The sequence below is a fragment of the Cervus canadensis genome, chromosome 23, assembly GCF_019320065.1.
Source record: "Cervus canadensis isolate Bull #8, Minnesota chromosome 23, ASM1932006v1, whole genome shotgun sequence".
NCBI classification, from domain to species: Eukaryota; Metazoa; Chordata; class Mammalia; order Artiodactyla; family Cervidae; genus Cervus; species Cervus canadensis.
In genome coordinates, this window is record NC_057408.1 from 35,024,993 (window position 1) to 35,042,655 (window position 17,663).

Here is a 17,663-nt window from a genome sequence, read left to right on the forward strand (position 1 = left end):
TGGCAGGTTGGGGATGCGAGGAGGGAAAAAAGCAAAGAGCGCGCGCGCGCGCGAGAGAGCTCTTGTCTATAGATTTATCCACATAATATATATTTATGTAGCTTTTTTTTTCTCTCGACACTGATCAATGCGCACTCGGATCGCTGGGCGGACTTCCTCCAAGCCGGCTCGCTTTTTCGAGTCTAAATAAATAAATAAAGGGAACCAGATGGGAGGAAAAGAAGCGCCCATTCTACCTTCGCCGCCGCCCCGCCCGCCATCCCAGCCTTTGCTTCGCCCGCCTGGCGCCCTAATAGAGCGCAGCTGGGTGGATAACGCCCCCCTACATACCCACGAGAAAATGAAAATCAATGTTTGTTTGTTTTGTTAAGAAAAGACAAAAAGTTGCACCTGCTGCTATGAACAAAAAGAACCCCCAAAACGCAAAAGAGAAGACCAGCAGCCCCGTTCCTAACTGGCACTCGCTCCCCGCGGCCGCCGGGCCCGGAATCTCAGCGCCTCCCGAAGAGCCATGCGCCTGGCGCTATTTATAGCCGGGGGCCGTCTCGGACTGTACCACCGCCGCTCGCCGGGGCCGCCGACGGGGGAGGCGCGGGGGGCCGGCGCCGCCCCACGCCGCCCGGCTCCCAGCCGCCGCCCGCCGCGCCGGGCCCCCCCCCACCCACGCCCGCCGCATCTCACCCTCTCCCGGCCCCGCGCCCCCCTCTGCCGCGCTCGCGCACTCGCCGCCCCCACCCCTGGTCTGACTGCGAACTTGAACCGGTCCAGGCTGTTTAAACGGAAAGGACAGAGATCCTGTCTGTTCAATGTAAAAAAAAAAAAAAAAAAAATTAAAAAAAAAAAATCAGATCAGACCGAAAGAGAGAGAGAGAAAGAGAGAGAGAGAAGAGAGGGAGGGAGAGAGGGGGGAGAGGAGAGAGAGCGCGAGCGAGAGAAGAGAGGAGAAAGAGAGAGAGAGCAGAGAGCGAGCGCAGAGCGAGGTGTAGAGCAACCGAGGGGGAGAGAACCCGAGCGTGTGTGTGCGTGTGCGTGTGTGAGCGCGAGCGAGCTTGCGAGGGAGAGGAGCGAGAGAGTGCGAGCGAGAAAGAATAAAAGGAAAGAAGATTTTCTCTATGTATATAAAGATGGCCACGTTAGCAAACGGACAGGCTGACAACGCGAGCCTCAGTACCAGCGGGCTCGGCAGCAGCCCGGGCAGCGCCGGGCACATGAACGGATTAAGCCACAGCCCGGGGAACCCGTCGACCATTCCCATGAAGGACCACGATGCCATCAAGCTGTTCATTGGGCAGATCCCCCGCAACCTGGACGAGAAGGACCTCAAGCCCCTCTTCGAGGAGTTCGGCAAGATCTACGAGCTGACGGTTCTGAAGGACAGGTTCACAGGCATGCACAAAGGTGAGTGCACCTTTCCCTCCCAACTTTGCCGGGGAGAAGGAGCGGCGGGCGGGCCGGGCGGCCGGCGACGAGCGAGCGAGAGAGCGAGCGGGAGACGGCGCGAGAGGGAGCCTCGGGCGGACGCCGAGGAGGGAGGCGCTCGGGCAGCGGAGACCGGGACTGGGGTGCATGGGGAAGCTGTTCGCTGGGGCAAGGCTGGATTTTGGGCAAGAAGCTGATAGACGCGGTTTCGTGCGGAGAGAAGCGGGAGCAGAAGAAGAGAAAGAGAGAGAGAGGATCGAGAGAAATCAGGGCTTGGCTTTTTGGGTCCAGCGACTTGAAAGATTGGGATGGGGACGGCTGCGCCGGCCGAGCCCGGGACGCTGAGCGGACTGGCGGGCTCTCCAGCCGGCCAGGGACCAAGGGTGCTGTCCACCGCCGTGGTGCTGAAAATGCTAACAGGAGATGGTCTTCTCCTTCTCCGCTCCGGGTCAGAGTAGCAGGGAGCGCAGCCGTCTAAAAAGAAGAAAGGTGACAAATTCAAAGAGATATTTTTATTTCGCTATCAATCTGACAGTAAACTCTCCCTGTCGAGCCGTGTGCCTGAATAATCCGGTTGTGGTTTGAGTGGTGGAGGAGGTGGTGGGGGGTTGGTTGTTTGAAGGAAAGAGGGACAAAACCTAAGGCAAGAATTAGCAAGGAACCAGCCATCCCCTGGGTAGAGTGGGGGGTCAGGGAAGCCTGAATGATCCCCCTTCTCAAGAAATCAGGCAGGGCTTCGGGAAAAAATGTGTGTGTGAAAGATAGGCATTTTGGAGGGTGTATCCTAAATTATCCCAAACTCACCGTGCAGAGAGGTTTATAGTACATTATTTCTCTCCCTTGAAGCAATCATTGCTAGTGAGTGCTTGGAGGAGGGGGAATCAGAATGATCAAAGAATTAAAACCCAGCAACTTTTTAGGAAAGTGGTCATGGGAATTGTCTGCAGCCTGCCTGTTTTCTCCTTGTTTTATTATCTTTAAGGCAGAGCCCCAAACGTGTTCAGTTGTAGAATGTGTGTGGGTGGCTGGTGGGTGACGAAATTAGCCCAGTGCTTGCTCCCTAACAGTAATGTATAGGATGTGCAGCGGGAATTAATCTGGGCTGGAGCTGTGTGGGCAAGTTAAATGCTTTCTGAGAGAGATTGATCGTCAGGCAGAGAGGGAGCACCGGGCTAAGGAAGTTGTAAGGGATGTGTATGGACGTTCCGTTTTTAATAAACAGTAGTGGGGAGAGCTGCTGAAGGTGCTGTGTTAGAGCTGGTGGTTTTAAAGATGAAAACACACACACGCACACGCACACCCACCCACACACAGAGAGCAGCCTCATCCCTGGCCACAAATGGGCTATGAACAGAGCTGATCCTCCGGCACATTAGGTGCAGAGTGCGGAGCTGTCTGGTTCTCTGAGCAGCAGTGGTTTTCACTATCACAACCTCCCTCCTTCTCCAGCCCTCCCTTCATCCGAATACTAAGCAGAGCTCCAAACTCCTCATAGTTGGAGTCCCAGAGAGCAGTTTTTATTGGCTTTAGCATCTTCCAGCTTGCCTGCTGAGGAGTAAATCTTAAAGTTAATGGCATGTTGAGTAGCACAAAAACACAGCAGAATGGAAATATACTGGGTTTGTTGGGGTGGGGTGAGGGTGGGGGCTGTAATGGAAAGAGAAACCAACCTTTATTCAATATGGAGAAAATGTCTGTCTGTTCAGAAGAGAAACTGGAAAGCTGGAATGGGGAGGCAGTCTTCAAAATAATATTTGTTTTCCCCTTTTATCACCCTCCCTCTCAAGACAACCATATCTCTGTAGTTTTTCCCTTTCCAATCAAGCTCCCTAGAAGCTAGTCAAGGTTTGCATCAAACCTTTGTCACTTTAATATGTCCCCAGATTTTAAAATAGCAATAATGAAAATTAAAAAGCAGAGGTAGGGAAATTCTTTGCCCATCTTAATGATAGGTTCATGTGGGGATTTGAGATTTTAAAGTTTAAAAAAAATCAGAATCCACTAGAGGCTAAAAAGACAGTTGTGAAGAACTGAGCTCCCTGTGAGATCTGGGTTGGAGCACTTTCTTTGCTTCTTTATTTTAAATGAAGATAATCTTAAACAATATTCCTTGGTTTTTTCTCAAGACCCCTGCTGGTATCATCACTCTGTTTCTGATGGTTTTAGGGGCTCCCTTTTATTATAGTAAAGACGTAGAATTATCATTATTTACATCAGGAAGGCAGAGAAGGTTAAGATATAGTGGTATCATATGTAACACATCATATATATATATATATATATATATACACATATCTGGCCAGAATTCCTAGGTCAAGCCAAACTTCATTTTCTAAATAATTCCTCCCCTAAACTGGCTCAGTCGGGGGCAGGCAGGCCCTTTGGCTCTGGGTGCCTCGTTGTCAAAGCTCACCCTTCAGAGCCTGAGCATATATTTTTCCCTATGAAACTTCCTGCCTCTCCATCCCTTGGATTTTTATAGGCAAGGTTGGGCCACAATGTCCCTAACAGTGCCTGGAAGATCCGAGAGAGCTGAATAAATGAGACAGTTTCCGAGGGCTGGTTTATTCAGTCCTAGAAGAGTTTGAACTCCTCCTTCAGTGATACAGCCTGATTTATTAGCTAATCCTGATAAAATAAGCCTCCGGCCACCTTAAAAAATTACTCGCTTGCCATTGGTGATTAATTACTGTTAAGTCAAAAAGCATGATGAGGCTTGAAGAATGAGGGTTGCATTTGGCTTCTAGATTTCCCCCAACTCTGAATTATAACATGAGGCTAGAGATAGAAACGTGCCTTTGTTAAGCCTGGTTTCAGGGTATATTTGTGGCTTTTTCTTTCCCCTGCTTGAATTTCTAACTTCTAATGAATCAGACTGGGATAAAATTGAGAGACATGATAGGATACTGGCCTCCAGTGTGGATGGAATAAGTATATTATTGGTTAAGAGAAGAAGAAAAAAATAAGTAAAAATTAAATTAAGTGCATGAGATTTCAGGTGGGTATCCATTTGTTGGCCACCTGCCATCTCTGGTAACTAAAGAAGGAAAGAGTTCTAAGGGTTAATGGAATACCTGCCATGCGTAGAGTGAACCTTAAAAGGCAATTACTCCAGTCAAATTGGGAGTCTGGAGGAGGGAGTAGGTGGGTGTTGTGGAACAAACTCAGCCGTATCAGAGAAAGGCTGTTGGGCTGGGGAGGCAGCAAATAGCAGTTGTGGACTGGGGTGATTACTGTAAAGGTAAATTCACCCCCTGGAGACCAGAAAGCAAATGGGCAAAGGCAGATCTGGGTGCCAGGCAGAGTGAGAAAGAAAGAAAAAAAGCCCAGAACAATTTGAAGAAACAACACCTAGGAAAGACAATCCAGTTTAATGCAAACTCTCCCAGCCAACTCAGAGCCTCCTTTTCTCCCCTCTTTGAAGCACTTTGAGAAAGATTGTTTTTCCAGGCTCCAAAGAGAAAGACATTGTGCTATTGATTAAAGAAGAGAGAGGTAAACTCCCGGGGTAGCAGCAAAAGTGAGCTGAGGACCAATGTTGCCTCTTCCTGTAGATATGTTCTCCTTTGGAGGAAGAAACAGGTCGCCCACTAGTCTAATTCTTCCCTTCTCTCACTTTTTATTTATTTCTCTTTTTTTCCTTGTATTTTCTGGAGAGGAGAGGCAGGGCTGAAAATACATATGCACACATAGTCATGACCGTTAACACACACACATGCAGTTAGTGGATCACACATGAACAAGCCACAATCCATTCATAACTTTGGTCTTGTCTAGCAGGATAGGAGGCAGCAAAGACTGAGTTACTGGGAGACATAAAGACTAGTGCTCTCTGGATAGCCATATTATAATGCATTATCTTTGAAGTCATTTAAGTCCAATTTAAGTGGTATTTAGTATAATATTTATGAATTAATGTAATCTAAACATAGGGCTGTCCCCAAAGGTTTAAACAGCCTTTACTACTGATGTGTGCTTGTTCCCAGAGCCTGCAATGCATTTTAATCTAAACAGCCGAGTCCTCATCACAGTCCCTCTTGTTAACTAGTCAGAACAGATCTGTGGCCTGGATAACCCTTCTGCATTGAGATTTTCCTCAACTACATGAAGGAAAATATACTCCACTAGCAGCCCCGGGGGCTGCCAATCTGGGAGCCACAGCTTCAGGGACTTCAGCCCCTCATACTTTCATACTACATCCAGAGGGAGGGTGGGGACAGAGTAATGGGACCTTCTGTGAATTGAGCTTGGAGAGTATATCATTTTGAAATATACTCATCGTCAGGTTCACAACCTCTCATTTCGATGGTATCTGAGTAGGAAATTCCTCAGGCCCCTTGATTTGGAGTGCAACTGGGGGAAAGGGAAAGGGCAAGGGTTATGATTATGTTTGGGTGATTTGTGACCAGCTTCATAAAATTATGTCTCATAGTTTTGTGTAAGATGTAAGAAAATCACCGAGTTTCCGCTGCTTGACTTTAGCTGAGAGAGCTCGTTGTTTTTTTCCCGAGGTAGGTGAATTAAAGCCAGTGAGGTTCTATCTGATTTCTGTTTTCAAATGAGTCTAAGACACAGGGAAGCCAAAGTATCAGCATGGTCATCAGCTCAATTAAGATGAACTTAAAAAAAAAAAAAAAACACTTTGGAAAAATAAAAATTCTGTTCTGTCCAGGGAAAGACACTGGCAGAGTGGCTGGACACACACATCTAGCTTTTAAAAGAAAGATTTGCCTTGTGAGAAAGAGATGGAAAATGAGAATGCTGTAATAAAAAAAAGAAGAAAAATATTTTAAAAAATAAGTTTCACTAAAGAAAATTAGCAATAGTAATCATTGCAAAGTTAAAATAAATCTAAACCACAGCCCCTTTTTTAAAAACCTCCAAATTCCAGATGTTGCTAAGTATTCTATTTAGGAGTAAGGAAAAAAACTACTGGGAAATGATTAGTTTACTTAAGATGCTGGTGGTTATTTGCTGGTTGTGCATGATTTCATTTATCACACTTCCTGAGAATCAACACATGTGTGCACACACACACACACACACAGAGAGAGAAATAAATTAATCTGCACATGTGCACGTACATGCATCCATGTGCAAGCATGACTAAGCGCATCCCACACATATGGGAACCAGGGCTGGCCTAGATTTTACTGCAATTCAACAGGGAGATGTTAACACTCTTTTTCCCCCCCACTCAGCTTTAATGGGAATTCTAGATTGGGTTGAAAGAACCCCCTTGGCATACTTTCACTCTCTCCACCTGCTCCAGTTGGCTGATGTTTGTGGCTTCTCAAACAAAAAACCAAAATAAAACAAAAAGAAAAGCTTTTCTTGAATGAAGTCATAGCTTAAAAACAACCCAAAGGAAAACAATTACAAAAATGCATGCCACAGATATGCAAACGTCCCCTCTGTTCTGTGTATTGTAAAGTTTTCAGAGTGCTTTCAAGGAGCTTATTTTCAGGGGGCATTCCTAATACCCAGCGATCTCAGCACACTCCAGTGACTGGAGCAAAGGCCGTCACTGTCATTATTATCACCATCATTCTCGTTATTGTAATTTATAGACCAGGATGGGAGAGGAGTTTCTGAGTGAGGCCTGAGGAGATATCCAAGACACCACCTCTTTGGTTGAGAAAACAGCTGGGTTCATTTGCCTCTGACGGATTAGGGAAAAACACTGCACAACTCACACCTTCCACATCACCGGAAGGTGGTCAGTTTCCAAAGAGACCTAGGAGGGATCCCACTGGAGAAGATCTGGAATGAGTACTCCATAGAGGAGAGGAAGAGGCAATAGAAATTAAGTTCCAACATCATAGGCAGAAAAAAAGAAAACTGAAAATTGGGAGGTCCAAATGCCAGTCAGTAGCTGGGAGCACTGGTTTACAGTGGCTGAAACTGCAGCAGCTTCTGAACTTGGAAGGGAAATCCCATGTGACATGCTGAGAGAAGAGCTGGAGGGTGTGAAAACCTGTGTGTGTCTCTGGGTACTGGAGGGCTGGGGGAGGGAAGTTGCTGCAGCCTGCGTGGGTGTTGGTGTAAATGTGAGTGAGTGAGTGTGTGTGTGTGTGTGTGTGTGTGCAGGGAAGACATGATGAATTCAAGTGGTGTGGAGATGATGTTAGGGATAGTTTCATATTGCAAGGCTGTATGTGTGGTCAGGGAGATGGTTGATGGAGAAAAGAGAATAACACTGTCCTTGTGATTAACGTGCATGCTCCACCTCAGAACTCGTGGCTTGGATCTGTCAATGATCTAAGTTCCAGTGTGGAGGTGTGCTCTTGTTCATCAGCCTGATATCCCCACCCAAATGTCCAGGTCGGGGAGAGGTTTCATCTCCCCTCACTCATTGCTCTTCAAAGGCTTGCCCACTTCTGCTCACCTATTGACTCGTTTTAGAAATGACCTTGCATCCAAGATCTCAGTGGCTAACCACAGAGCCCAGCTCTCTGCAGGGATCACTCCCTCCACCAACTGCATTCTTTACCCCACCTGCTGCCCCTTGGCATCCCAGTCCTTCTTTCCTCTTGTAGTGTTTCCTCTCTCTCTCTCTCTCTCTCTCTCACACACACACACACACACACACACACACACACACACACACACACACACACAGAGGACTTGGTCATGTCAGTCGAGCTAGGCCCTGGCAAGCAGAGGGCTGCATTTAACCTGAATGCATGCGGAGGTGGCAGGGACCTGGTGGCCCACCTTTTGGGCTCTCTGCAAGGAAAACATGTTCACTTCCTTTACTTTCACCTTTTCTGCAGCCCTTCAAATACACATATCTTCAAGAATCACAGGAAGCATCTAATCCTGCCCAAATAGCCTAGGTGAGGGGAACAGAGCCCCCAGCTCTGTTGAGGCCCTTTTATCATCTTCTTCCATCTCCCTCTTTTCTTTCCCCCCTTGTTACTTAAGATGCGCTCAGAAATCCCACAGTGGGCCTGGAGAGAAAGATCCATGTTCCACTTGGTGACATGAGGGTGTGGTTAAAGATGTCAGGGCAAAAGGACAATGATGGGGTAGAAATAGTGACAGAGGAATTTCCAGAGTTGATGTGCTTGTCCTAAGGGCTTCCTCCATCTCCACTCATCCGATCTCCAGTGGTCCCGGGATGGGTATAAAGCCCAAGCCACAGCTCTGCCCACAGAAACCAACAAAGCAGTCAGTGGGCCGCCCCAGGGCAATTGCCCTCCTTTCTGAGTCCCTCTGGGAGCAGCAGCGGACGCGCTCAGGACCGTGCGTTCAAGGGGCTGCTCCCCTCTGCGCGCTCCACCTCTGGTTTCCCTTATCCTCCCTTGTATCTCCCCGCCAGCATGAGCAGACTGACACTCAAATGAAGCGATTCCCAGCAGCTCAGCTCAGGAACAAATCCTACGTGGCTATCTGCAAGATGTAAATAAACCAGTGCCCTCGCCGACACAGACACAGTACTGCTTCTGCGAGGATGGAACAGCCAAAAAATATTGATCAAAGCTTGGGGGGGGCGGAATTGATAATGAACTGGCCTCCAACAAGAGTTTAATTGACGGAGACTTCCGAAGGCCGGCTCGGGACAGCGCATAAACTGACCGCAATGTTACTTTAGTGCAATACACTCTGCTTTAATTAATTATCACCTTTGTTAAGAGCGGCTCCAGATCAAAGGTTTCTGATTACTTAACAGATCTTGCTATAACAAAGCCCCCTTGCATGAGGCTATCCCACTGCTCGAGGTGAGGCAAGCGACCTTCCTTCTCATTTCCTTTTCTCTGAGCTGTTGCTTCTTCCTCTTTGTTAAAGACAAACACATCTTACTGCATAGCCGCTCCATCCTAGGATGGGGAGGGAGAGGGGTGTTGCCCACCGAGGGCATGGGGCCGCCGCTGCGCAGCTGTTTCTAAAATTACACCACTGGGACTTAGTTCATCTTCAGATCTATCTGGCTGAAATGGGGAGTGTCAACAGAATAAGAACAGACTTCATGGAAATGCAAAAGAAAAGAAAAGATGTGTGTGTGTATGTGTGTGTGAGTGTGTTTGTGTGTGGGGGCACGTGCATAAGCGTCTATGTGCGCATCCACATAAATATTACGGGATCGATACATTTCACATCCGCTGCCCACACCTCTTAACTTCTCCCTCCTGTCTCTTGAGCACCGTGCTACTGTCATATTTCACTCTGAGAAATGCTCACAGCCAAAGTGTGCATAGATGATGCTGTATCGAACCAAGCCATTGTTTGGATTTGGTGGTAGAATCTGGGTGCCCGCTGAAGAATGGTCCTTGCCTGGAATAGTTGGTGCCTAATGAGTCCACTTCTCAAGGTATGACAGGAACCTCACTCTCCAGAGTCCCCCAAACCTATAAACTGACAGGTGACTTACTTGAAAGCAACCTTTGGAGTTGTTCTAGGCAGATTTGAATGCCATACATGGCTGTTTGTTCATTATTCTAATTTAATGATGCAGTCACACCTAATTAATCCATGTCTGGTTTATTCATACACTATGTCTGAGGATCCAAAAGATCTCTCTAGCTAGCTGGCTCCCCTTTACAGGGGCAAGAGAGGGGGCTCCCCCAACAAGTGACTGTGTCTGGGTCCAAACAGGAACGGATCAATGTAGACAGATTTGATGGAGGCACTGTCCCTGACACGCTGTCCACCCACATAGGAATGACAGAGATGACAGCAGTTACGGAGAGACGCGATGAGATCTGTGTGCCTCTGTGCACACACGCGTGGGCACACAATACGTGCATTCTACCAGGGCAACCTTCTAGTAGGCAACGGGCCACGCTCCCAGTGTGTATGGAACATCAAGGCCTTATGGAGTGTCTGGGAATTTCCGTGCAGAAGGCTGGGAGGCTGAGCTGAGTCAAACTCCCTCTCTGGCCAGATGCATTGCTGCCACTGCACAGATTCAGAGACCGAGGCTGGGAGCAGCAGGGCCCCAAAGTCCAGTTTGCAGCGTGGCCCTCAGGGAACCTCCCCGTGGCACCTTCTGGCCAGACTGGTCCCAGTGAGCGCTGCCTCTTGCCTGGCAGGTACAGTGAGAGAACGAAGCATCAACCTAATAATATCCTTATAAAGCCAAGCCTCCTGCGCTAGTCCTAGGAGACAAGAGGCATCCAAAGATCAAACACTACATCACAGTGTATTTGTAGGCACTCTCTGATTCTGCTACCTCCCTATAATGCTCTAATTGACTATTTGATCAGCTCTAAAAGGGCCGGTGTTCAAGTCAGACACACACACATCCACACGCACACTCACACACGCATGTCCACACACACATACACTCACCACACGAGCACACACCTGCAGACTCCCTCTTGCACATGGCATCGTACCCACACCAGCTCACCCAACAAGGGTAGATTTGCACAGGAGATACTTGAAGGTGAGTGAAATCACACACCTAAGATTGTACATGCCCTTCCAGTAATGGGCTTATCAATACCTCTTAAAGAAATGTGACAGCCAGCCCAGAGTGATTCAGTTGTGTGGACAAAGGTCAGCATATAGATATCCATTATTAATAATATCAATATCTTGGTTGACCAATATAACCAGAAACTGTATCATGTCGCTGCTGATGGGCGAGGCTGGGAGGACTCCGTGGCAAAAGCAGGAAATTAGGCCCATGTAAAATTAATCATATTGACTGGTTCTAAGAATATATGGAGAGGCGAAGACGTCGAGAGTGTTTGCCGTGGTGGGAAAGGGGGACCTTGCTCCCAGAGGCTCCCTGGTCTTGAACCCTTGGAAGGAGCCCAGGGAGATCGAGGTGTCCCTGAGTGACCAGTGAGCACACTTTCCTTCATCCGGCCTCTGCTTTCCAACGGGGTGAGGTGGAGGAGAGGTGTTCTCTGAACAGGAAAAGAAAGAAATAGGATCCCCTCACCATTATCCACCTAACATATCCATATCTTTCTGTCAAATCGATACTTGGCTTGGTTTGGTCTCATCGGATGGAGCACAGTGAGCATCCTTGAGCCTGCTGGGTGAAGAGGTCCATCTCTGAGGGGCGGTGTGAGCCTGGAGCCGCATCGCCAGGTACATGGCAGGGACGTTGGCCCCCAGGGGATATCAGTGTGTACCCTTTGCAGCTTAGGGGGTCCCAGGGAAAAAGACACCCAATCCAACCAACCTTGTGACTAGCTTCTTGAGACCAGAGGAGCCAGAGGCTTAAGGTCTTGCTTCACCGGCGTTGCCGGTGGGGTTGGAGTGGTCTGGACTGTAGAAGGTTCCTGCTCACTGAGGCTCACCTCCAGGCACAGTGAGCAGGAAGAAAAGGGAAGGCCGTGCGTCCCTGACCTTGGAATCACTGCAGGCCCGCCCTGGCCCCTCACGGCCTTCCTGCCGGAGCCCAGGTCACACCATGCATGGTCTTCCTCGGCCATCCTGGGCAGCACCAGGGCGGATGTTCTGGGGAAGGAGTGGACAGCAGAGACTCCAGTGGCTGGGGGCTTGGCTGAGAGAGAACAGAGCTGACATTTCGGCTCGTTTCTTTTCTCTGTTCCCAGAGCCTGTGGCGGCAGCTGGAAGGGAGACTGCCTTAGAGGCCGGGTCCCTGAGTGGGGTGACGGTGGATAACAGGAAAAGAGCCTTGCAGGTGCAGGGGAGATACCTTTGATGAAGAGGAAGGAGAGGAAGTAGTTCGGGTGGCTGGCATGGGAGCACTTGGGCTCAGCAGACAGGCCACCTGTCTCCCCGTCCTGGCCTCAGGCACACTCAGAGCCCTGCCAGGCGCTTACTCCCAGTCCCTGGGATCAAGGGTTTTGGCCAGTCTCTGCTCAATCACCCACCCACCCCCCCGGGGCTAACGGCCTTGCCTCGTTATTCTAGGCTACCTTGGACAGTTCTCAGATCTCCACCTTGCTCTCCACTCCCTTCTCTGACCCAGACGAGGCACTGGGTGTGGCCACAGAGGTGCTGGGGGAAGACAGGTCCTAGCGCCCAAGGGCGCCCCCGCCTCGCTCACAGAGCCTCACCACCTCCTGGGCCCCAAGGCCTCGATCAAGGAGAACAGCCCAAACCCAGAAGCTGGGCCTCTCCTGTAGACTTTCCCTACTTTGGGGAGGAGCCCCCAAACTGTGCTTGTGGGAGGGCTCCCCACTCCTCCAGCGGTCGCCTGCCCTCTTCCGACTCTCAAGCCGGGCCCCTGAAGCCCAGACACCGATCCTGCCACAGTCCTGACTTGGCCCTGTACCCCACTCCTTACCCCTACAGGATGATGAAAGCTTGCCTCTTACACGGGGGAGCCCCGTGCAGGAGTGGGCTTCATGGGACCCTGAGCCTGCACCTAAGGGCGCCTGTCAAACAGCATCAACATGAAATAAGAGGAGAATCAGAAAATCCAGAGAAAGTGCTGTAGTTCTGAATGCGTGTGTGTTTTGTTTCGTTCCAAACATGAATAATTAGTGTATGGTTTAGTATGGGTTTTATTCTTCATTCCATATGCTGGGACACCAGAATCTTTTCCATACTTTGGGGTCTGATGCGGGTCCAGCTCTGAATTGTTATATCTCTCAGCTTCCACAAAGGGCTCCCCAAATGCCCCCCAGAAGACACACTGGCACACTCGACCGTGTTCCTGACAATCCAGGCCCGGCTGCAGGGCCAACTCATGAGTGATCATTCGGTTCACCCGCCCCCTCAGGTCTAGCCAAGACCCCAGGGCACCAACCGAGGTCCCATCAAGCGAGGGGCGCAGAGCAGGAGCCACCACTGGCTTCTTGCCAGGCCTCATTTCCTCTTGCAGTTTTTAAAATTCTTTTTCGGGAAAACCAAGACCTCCTCTTTGCTCTCATCTTGATGATTTCAATAAGTGAGTTATTAGATTTATTCGAGTCAATTCTGTTGTGATTGTGTTGGGCAGCTTTGAAAGTCCACTGGAATGAGGAGCAGAGGGTGAGGCCTGGGGCTGCAAGGGCCGGAGCAGGTCCCCAGAGAGAGGAGTGCAGCAGAGATGACCAGGCAGTGTCTCCACAGGGAAAGCGTGCCCGGAGGTGGCAGGGAGGGGCCACTCCGCAGATCAGGTCACAGTGGCAGACAACTGGACCGGGGGAGGAGGGGAGAGATGGGATCAGGGGCCCCGGGTGGTGGCCACAGAGCTGAGCAGGGGGCGGCCAGGCTCCGGCTTTCATCTGAGCAAGACCCCCGTCCGTGACTCACGCTGTCTCCAAAGCCTTGGTGTGTTTCTCCTGAGTTTCTCAAGTTTCTCAGTCAAACGGTAACTCTTGAGCGTTCTGACCCGGGTCAGCAAAGCCGGGCTGGTCTGCAGCAGAAGCTCCGCAGCCAGGAGAAGAGGGTCCCCTAAGGCTGGCAGAGGATCCTGCTGGGGCAGGAGCAGGGGTATGGATCGGCTCCAGTCGGCTGCTAGGATGACGACCCCAGACCAGCCCCAGGAGGAGTACGGGGTCACACTCCCAACCTTGGGGCTGGGGGCAGCCTTCTGCAAAGCAGAGGGCAAGTGTGGCATTCCAACTGGGGAGCCACACCATGCCCTGCACCAGGAAGAACCTGGGATGATGGGGCAGAAACAGGGCTCCCTCGAGGAGGCAGATTCACACGTGACTCAGGTGTCCAGAGGGTCAAGCTCTCTCCCCAGAAGGTGAAGCTCCACCGTCACCACCATGAAATAACTGTGTGTGTTAGGAAGAAGCAGACCAACAAAGAGAGGAGACTACCCAATGTGGGTGTCCTGCATGGGGAACGAAAGCAGCCCTCCACAGGGGAGACATCAGATAAGGATACCAGCCTCCTGCCCAGGGGGCTCGTCCCAGGCTCCCAGATAGAGAGGGTGGGGACAGCCGGGCTGGGATGCTGCGGCTGAGTCGGGCAGGGAGGTTGGCTCGCTGAAGGCCTGCTTGTTTTGTTTCGTTTTGTTCCATTATGTTTCGGTTTTGTCCCACTGCAGTGAAGTCTCATTCTCTGGCTGGTGGATAAAGGAATGTCTCACTTTGAATAAATCTGGACCCACTACCAGCTCGGCTGAGGGAGAAGAGATGGGGGCAAGGGTAGGTAGGGGGGTTGCAGATACGTGTGAGGGAGCTGGGGACACACACAGGACCTTCAAGGACAGGCCTCACCTGCTTTGGGGCTGCAGTGTCCTTCAGCTGTCCCAACAGCAGCCCACTTGGGCTGAGAAATTACTCATGAAATATTTCCACCCTTGCCCATGTTTCCTGTCACCCAGGCAGGAGTCCAGACTGTCCCCCACAGGCTTACTCAGCTGAACGCCCTGACAGGTGAACTGGGGGTTCCAGAGGTAAGAGTCTCTTGCAGGCCCCCCACCCTTCGTCTGGGGGGGCCCCCAGTTCAGGAGTGGCTGCAGGCAGCCAAGCAGTGGGAGGAAGCCGAGGACAGTGTTTCCTGGGGGGACGCTGGTCTTGTGTCCGGAGGAGTCTTGGCAGACTCCAGGAGGAGCCGCTCCCAGGGTGGACAGCTCACCAGGGCAAGGGCGCCAGGCTCCCCGGGCAGCACATTTACTGCAGAGGAGCAATCGGGGCACCTCCTTCCTCTCTGGGAGACAAACCCAGCCCAGAGGAGCAGGAAGAGACGAGGTGACCGGTAGGGGCCCGAATGCGGCTGTGTTTGTGACCCACTCTTCAGGGGAGGGAGACTCCTCCTTCAGGCCTGCCATAGAGCTTGGCCCTGGCATCATCCCGACCCCTGGGGCTTCTCAGGAAAGGATCAGAACTGGGTTCTGCCAGGGAGCTGGAGTAACTGCACACGGCTGGCTGCTCCCCGCAGGGACGTGGAGGTCAGTGACACGGTCTTCCGGTGCCCTCCCAGGTCACTGTCACCCAGCCTCCTCTGCATTCCCCCGAGCCCCTCCAGGGGACAAGCCCCAAGCCCCAGGCTCTCAGGGGACAACAGTCCCCTACCCAAATGACCTCCCTTTCATGTCCCTTCCAAGTCCTGCCTCTTGCTGATCTGACAAATCAAACTGGGCAGATGCACCCCTAGCGGCTAATGGACCTTAATGCGTCACCATCATTGGTGACATGTGCCTCGTTCCGGGACCTTTGAGAGCCCAGGCTGTAACCCTAAGAAACATCCCTAAGGGGGGAATTTCCGGCACAGGCCAGGCCAGAGAGAGACACCGTGGGGCCAGGAGACCTCTGGTTGCTCTCAGGCATGGACCAGCCTGGCTTAAAACTGCGTGGCCAGGACATGGACATGGGCCCCCCGCCCCCACGCCGCAGGACCCGAGGATGCAGGCAGCAGAGGGGCTGAGACCCTGCCTGGCTCCCGGCAGGGCCTGCGCACCCAGGAGGCTGCCAAGCCAGAGGTCTAATCAAATATTAAACACAGTCAGTAAACTTAAACCAGCGCCGTATCTGGAGCACCAAGTCCCTCCCGGAGAGCAGCCCAGCTCCAGCCCGGGGACGCTGCCAGCTCAGCTTTGCCTGGGTGTGGGGCTGGGGGCTTCTGGACCCAGACCCTGCTGCGGGCAGGGCAAGGGGAGACCCACAGCGACCATGGCAGGGAGGGAGGCTCATGGCTTTTCTCCTCCATTCTATTATTCATTTCCTCTGATTTTTATCTAATCTCTCCTGATTGTCCTGGTGAAACTTAATAGACAAAGTGAATTTTTATTACATCATCAATATAATCTCCAGCTAATCAGCAGACTCGGGGGCCACGGCAAGCCCTATAGCTCCTCATCTGGCCTCATAAATAGTAGGAACAATCACTGCCAAGCAGGCCTCCTCCACCTCCTCCCAAGAGGCCCTCTCCCCAGACCTATTCTTGGGGTTTCTTCCGTCCCACGGACCCTCGCCCTGTGGGCCATGTTGCCGGTCGATGGAGATGTCTTCCCCATTCATATTTTTAGTTTTCGCCATCCCAGCTTCAGCTGTTAAAATCGCAAATCTGGGGCTGGTGTTTTGAATGCCAAAATAGCCTAATGTCGACTGATTTTGATTCTACTTTCCTCTGTGCTAGGAATGTGATATGTCATAAGGTATTATATAATCCAACGGATCACAGTATGTACTCTAAATCACGTTATATACCAAATTAAGTCCTATATCTTACCATTTACCATACGTATATAACCTATGTGCCAAAGGTGTTTTGGTCATTTAAAGTCAGACCTTGCATCTTATAGACTGTATCATGGATGTTAAATTATATATTTCATTTATGTTTTACTATGCCTTCCATTTATATAGCATTTTAATCTGTAAAGTGCTTTCTTGTCTATTACCTCTTTCATCCTTCTTGCAATCAGGTACAGTTGATACCTTTTTTATAAAGAAAAATGAAAAAGGGATCATGAAGGAAAATTACAACCTGGTCAAATCCTGCCAGGGTTCAGCAGAGCGGCTCAGACTCAGAACGGGCGCTGGTGAGCCAGGGAAGGGGCCCAGGCAAACCAGAGGGGGCAGAGGCCTGGCTGCTAGCCAAGCAGGCAGATTCCTGGGGCCTGGCCTGCTGGGCAGCCGCTGGCCGAACGGGCAGCAATGATTTAAGGAATGGCCGTTCGGTTTGTTTGTTTCCCTACCAACCTGTGCAAAGTTAAATGTGCAGCTGAGTGCATCTTCTTGGGAGACTGAGTCCATTCAGTAACTCCAGGGCATCTGCTCCCCTGCCCTTGGGGCCACACCACTCTGCTCTGGGGTGGTTTGGATTTGGGGAAGCCAGCAAGCATCACTTAGAGTCAAATCCTATACATGAGGTGGGTGACACAGCTACTGAATCTGGCCTTGGCCATCCACATGGGGGAAGGGGGCATCTGCTCCTTACAGGCAGATCGGAGCCAACTCAACGACTGACCAGCCATGATTCCTTCATGATTCCTCCGAAGGGTAGAATCGGCCGCCGGCCACCTCCTCTGATTCTGTGCAAAAGGCTCCTTCTTTGAATCTGTCCAGTAGATGGTCTCTGTGCTTTGGGGGTCTTGAGAAATCTCTTTTCCTTTGGGCCTGACAGTGCAAGAGAACCTGGATCCTCTGAGGGGGGGCCCTGGGAGCAGGCAGTGTTTGGGGCCCTGGACACTGCCCGCTGCAGAAGTGGCCGGCGTGCCAACCATGGAGCTGGACACCTGGGCCTCGCCCTGTCTGGATGCCCCACTCAGAGCTCTCTCCTCTCTAGAATCACGGCAGTGACCCCTGCTCACCCCACCTCTTAGGGTCGTTGTGAGGTTGGAAGGAGCTGAGAGGAGGGGAAGCAAGGCGTGAAAGTTAAAATCTCCAGGCTCAATGTCATGTCATGTCTTCAGTGCCGGCACCTGCATCACA

At 50.9% G+C, this 17,663-nt stretch overlaps 1 protein-coding gene across 44 annotated transcripts in view; it reads left to right on the plus strand.

Moving 5' to 3' along the window:
- The first annotated feature begins 848 nt into the window (after nucleotides 1-848).
- Nucleotides 849-17,663, plus strand: part of CELF4 (CUGBP Elav-like family member 4) — a 312,290-nt gene continuing 295,475 nt past the window's right edge. For 39 of the 44 annotated variants that reach the window (XM_043444150.1, XM_043444193.1, XM_043444163.1 and 36 more), the window contains exon 1: nucleotides 849-1,398. In XM_043444150.1, coding sequence (XP_043300085.1) covers nucleotides 1,113-1,398 — 286 coding nt within the window. In that variant the 5' untranslated portion in view covers nucleotides 849-1,112. The remainder of the gene's footprint in view (nucleotides 1,399-17,663) is intronic. The other 5 variants (XM_043444172.1, XM_043444174.1, XM_043444173.1 and 2 more) reach the window with 1 other exon arrangement.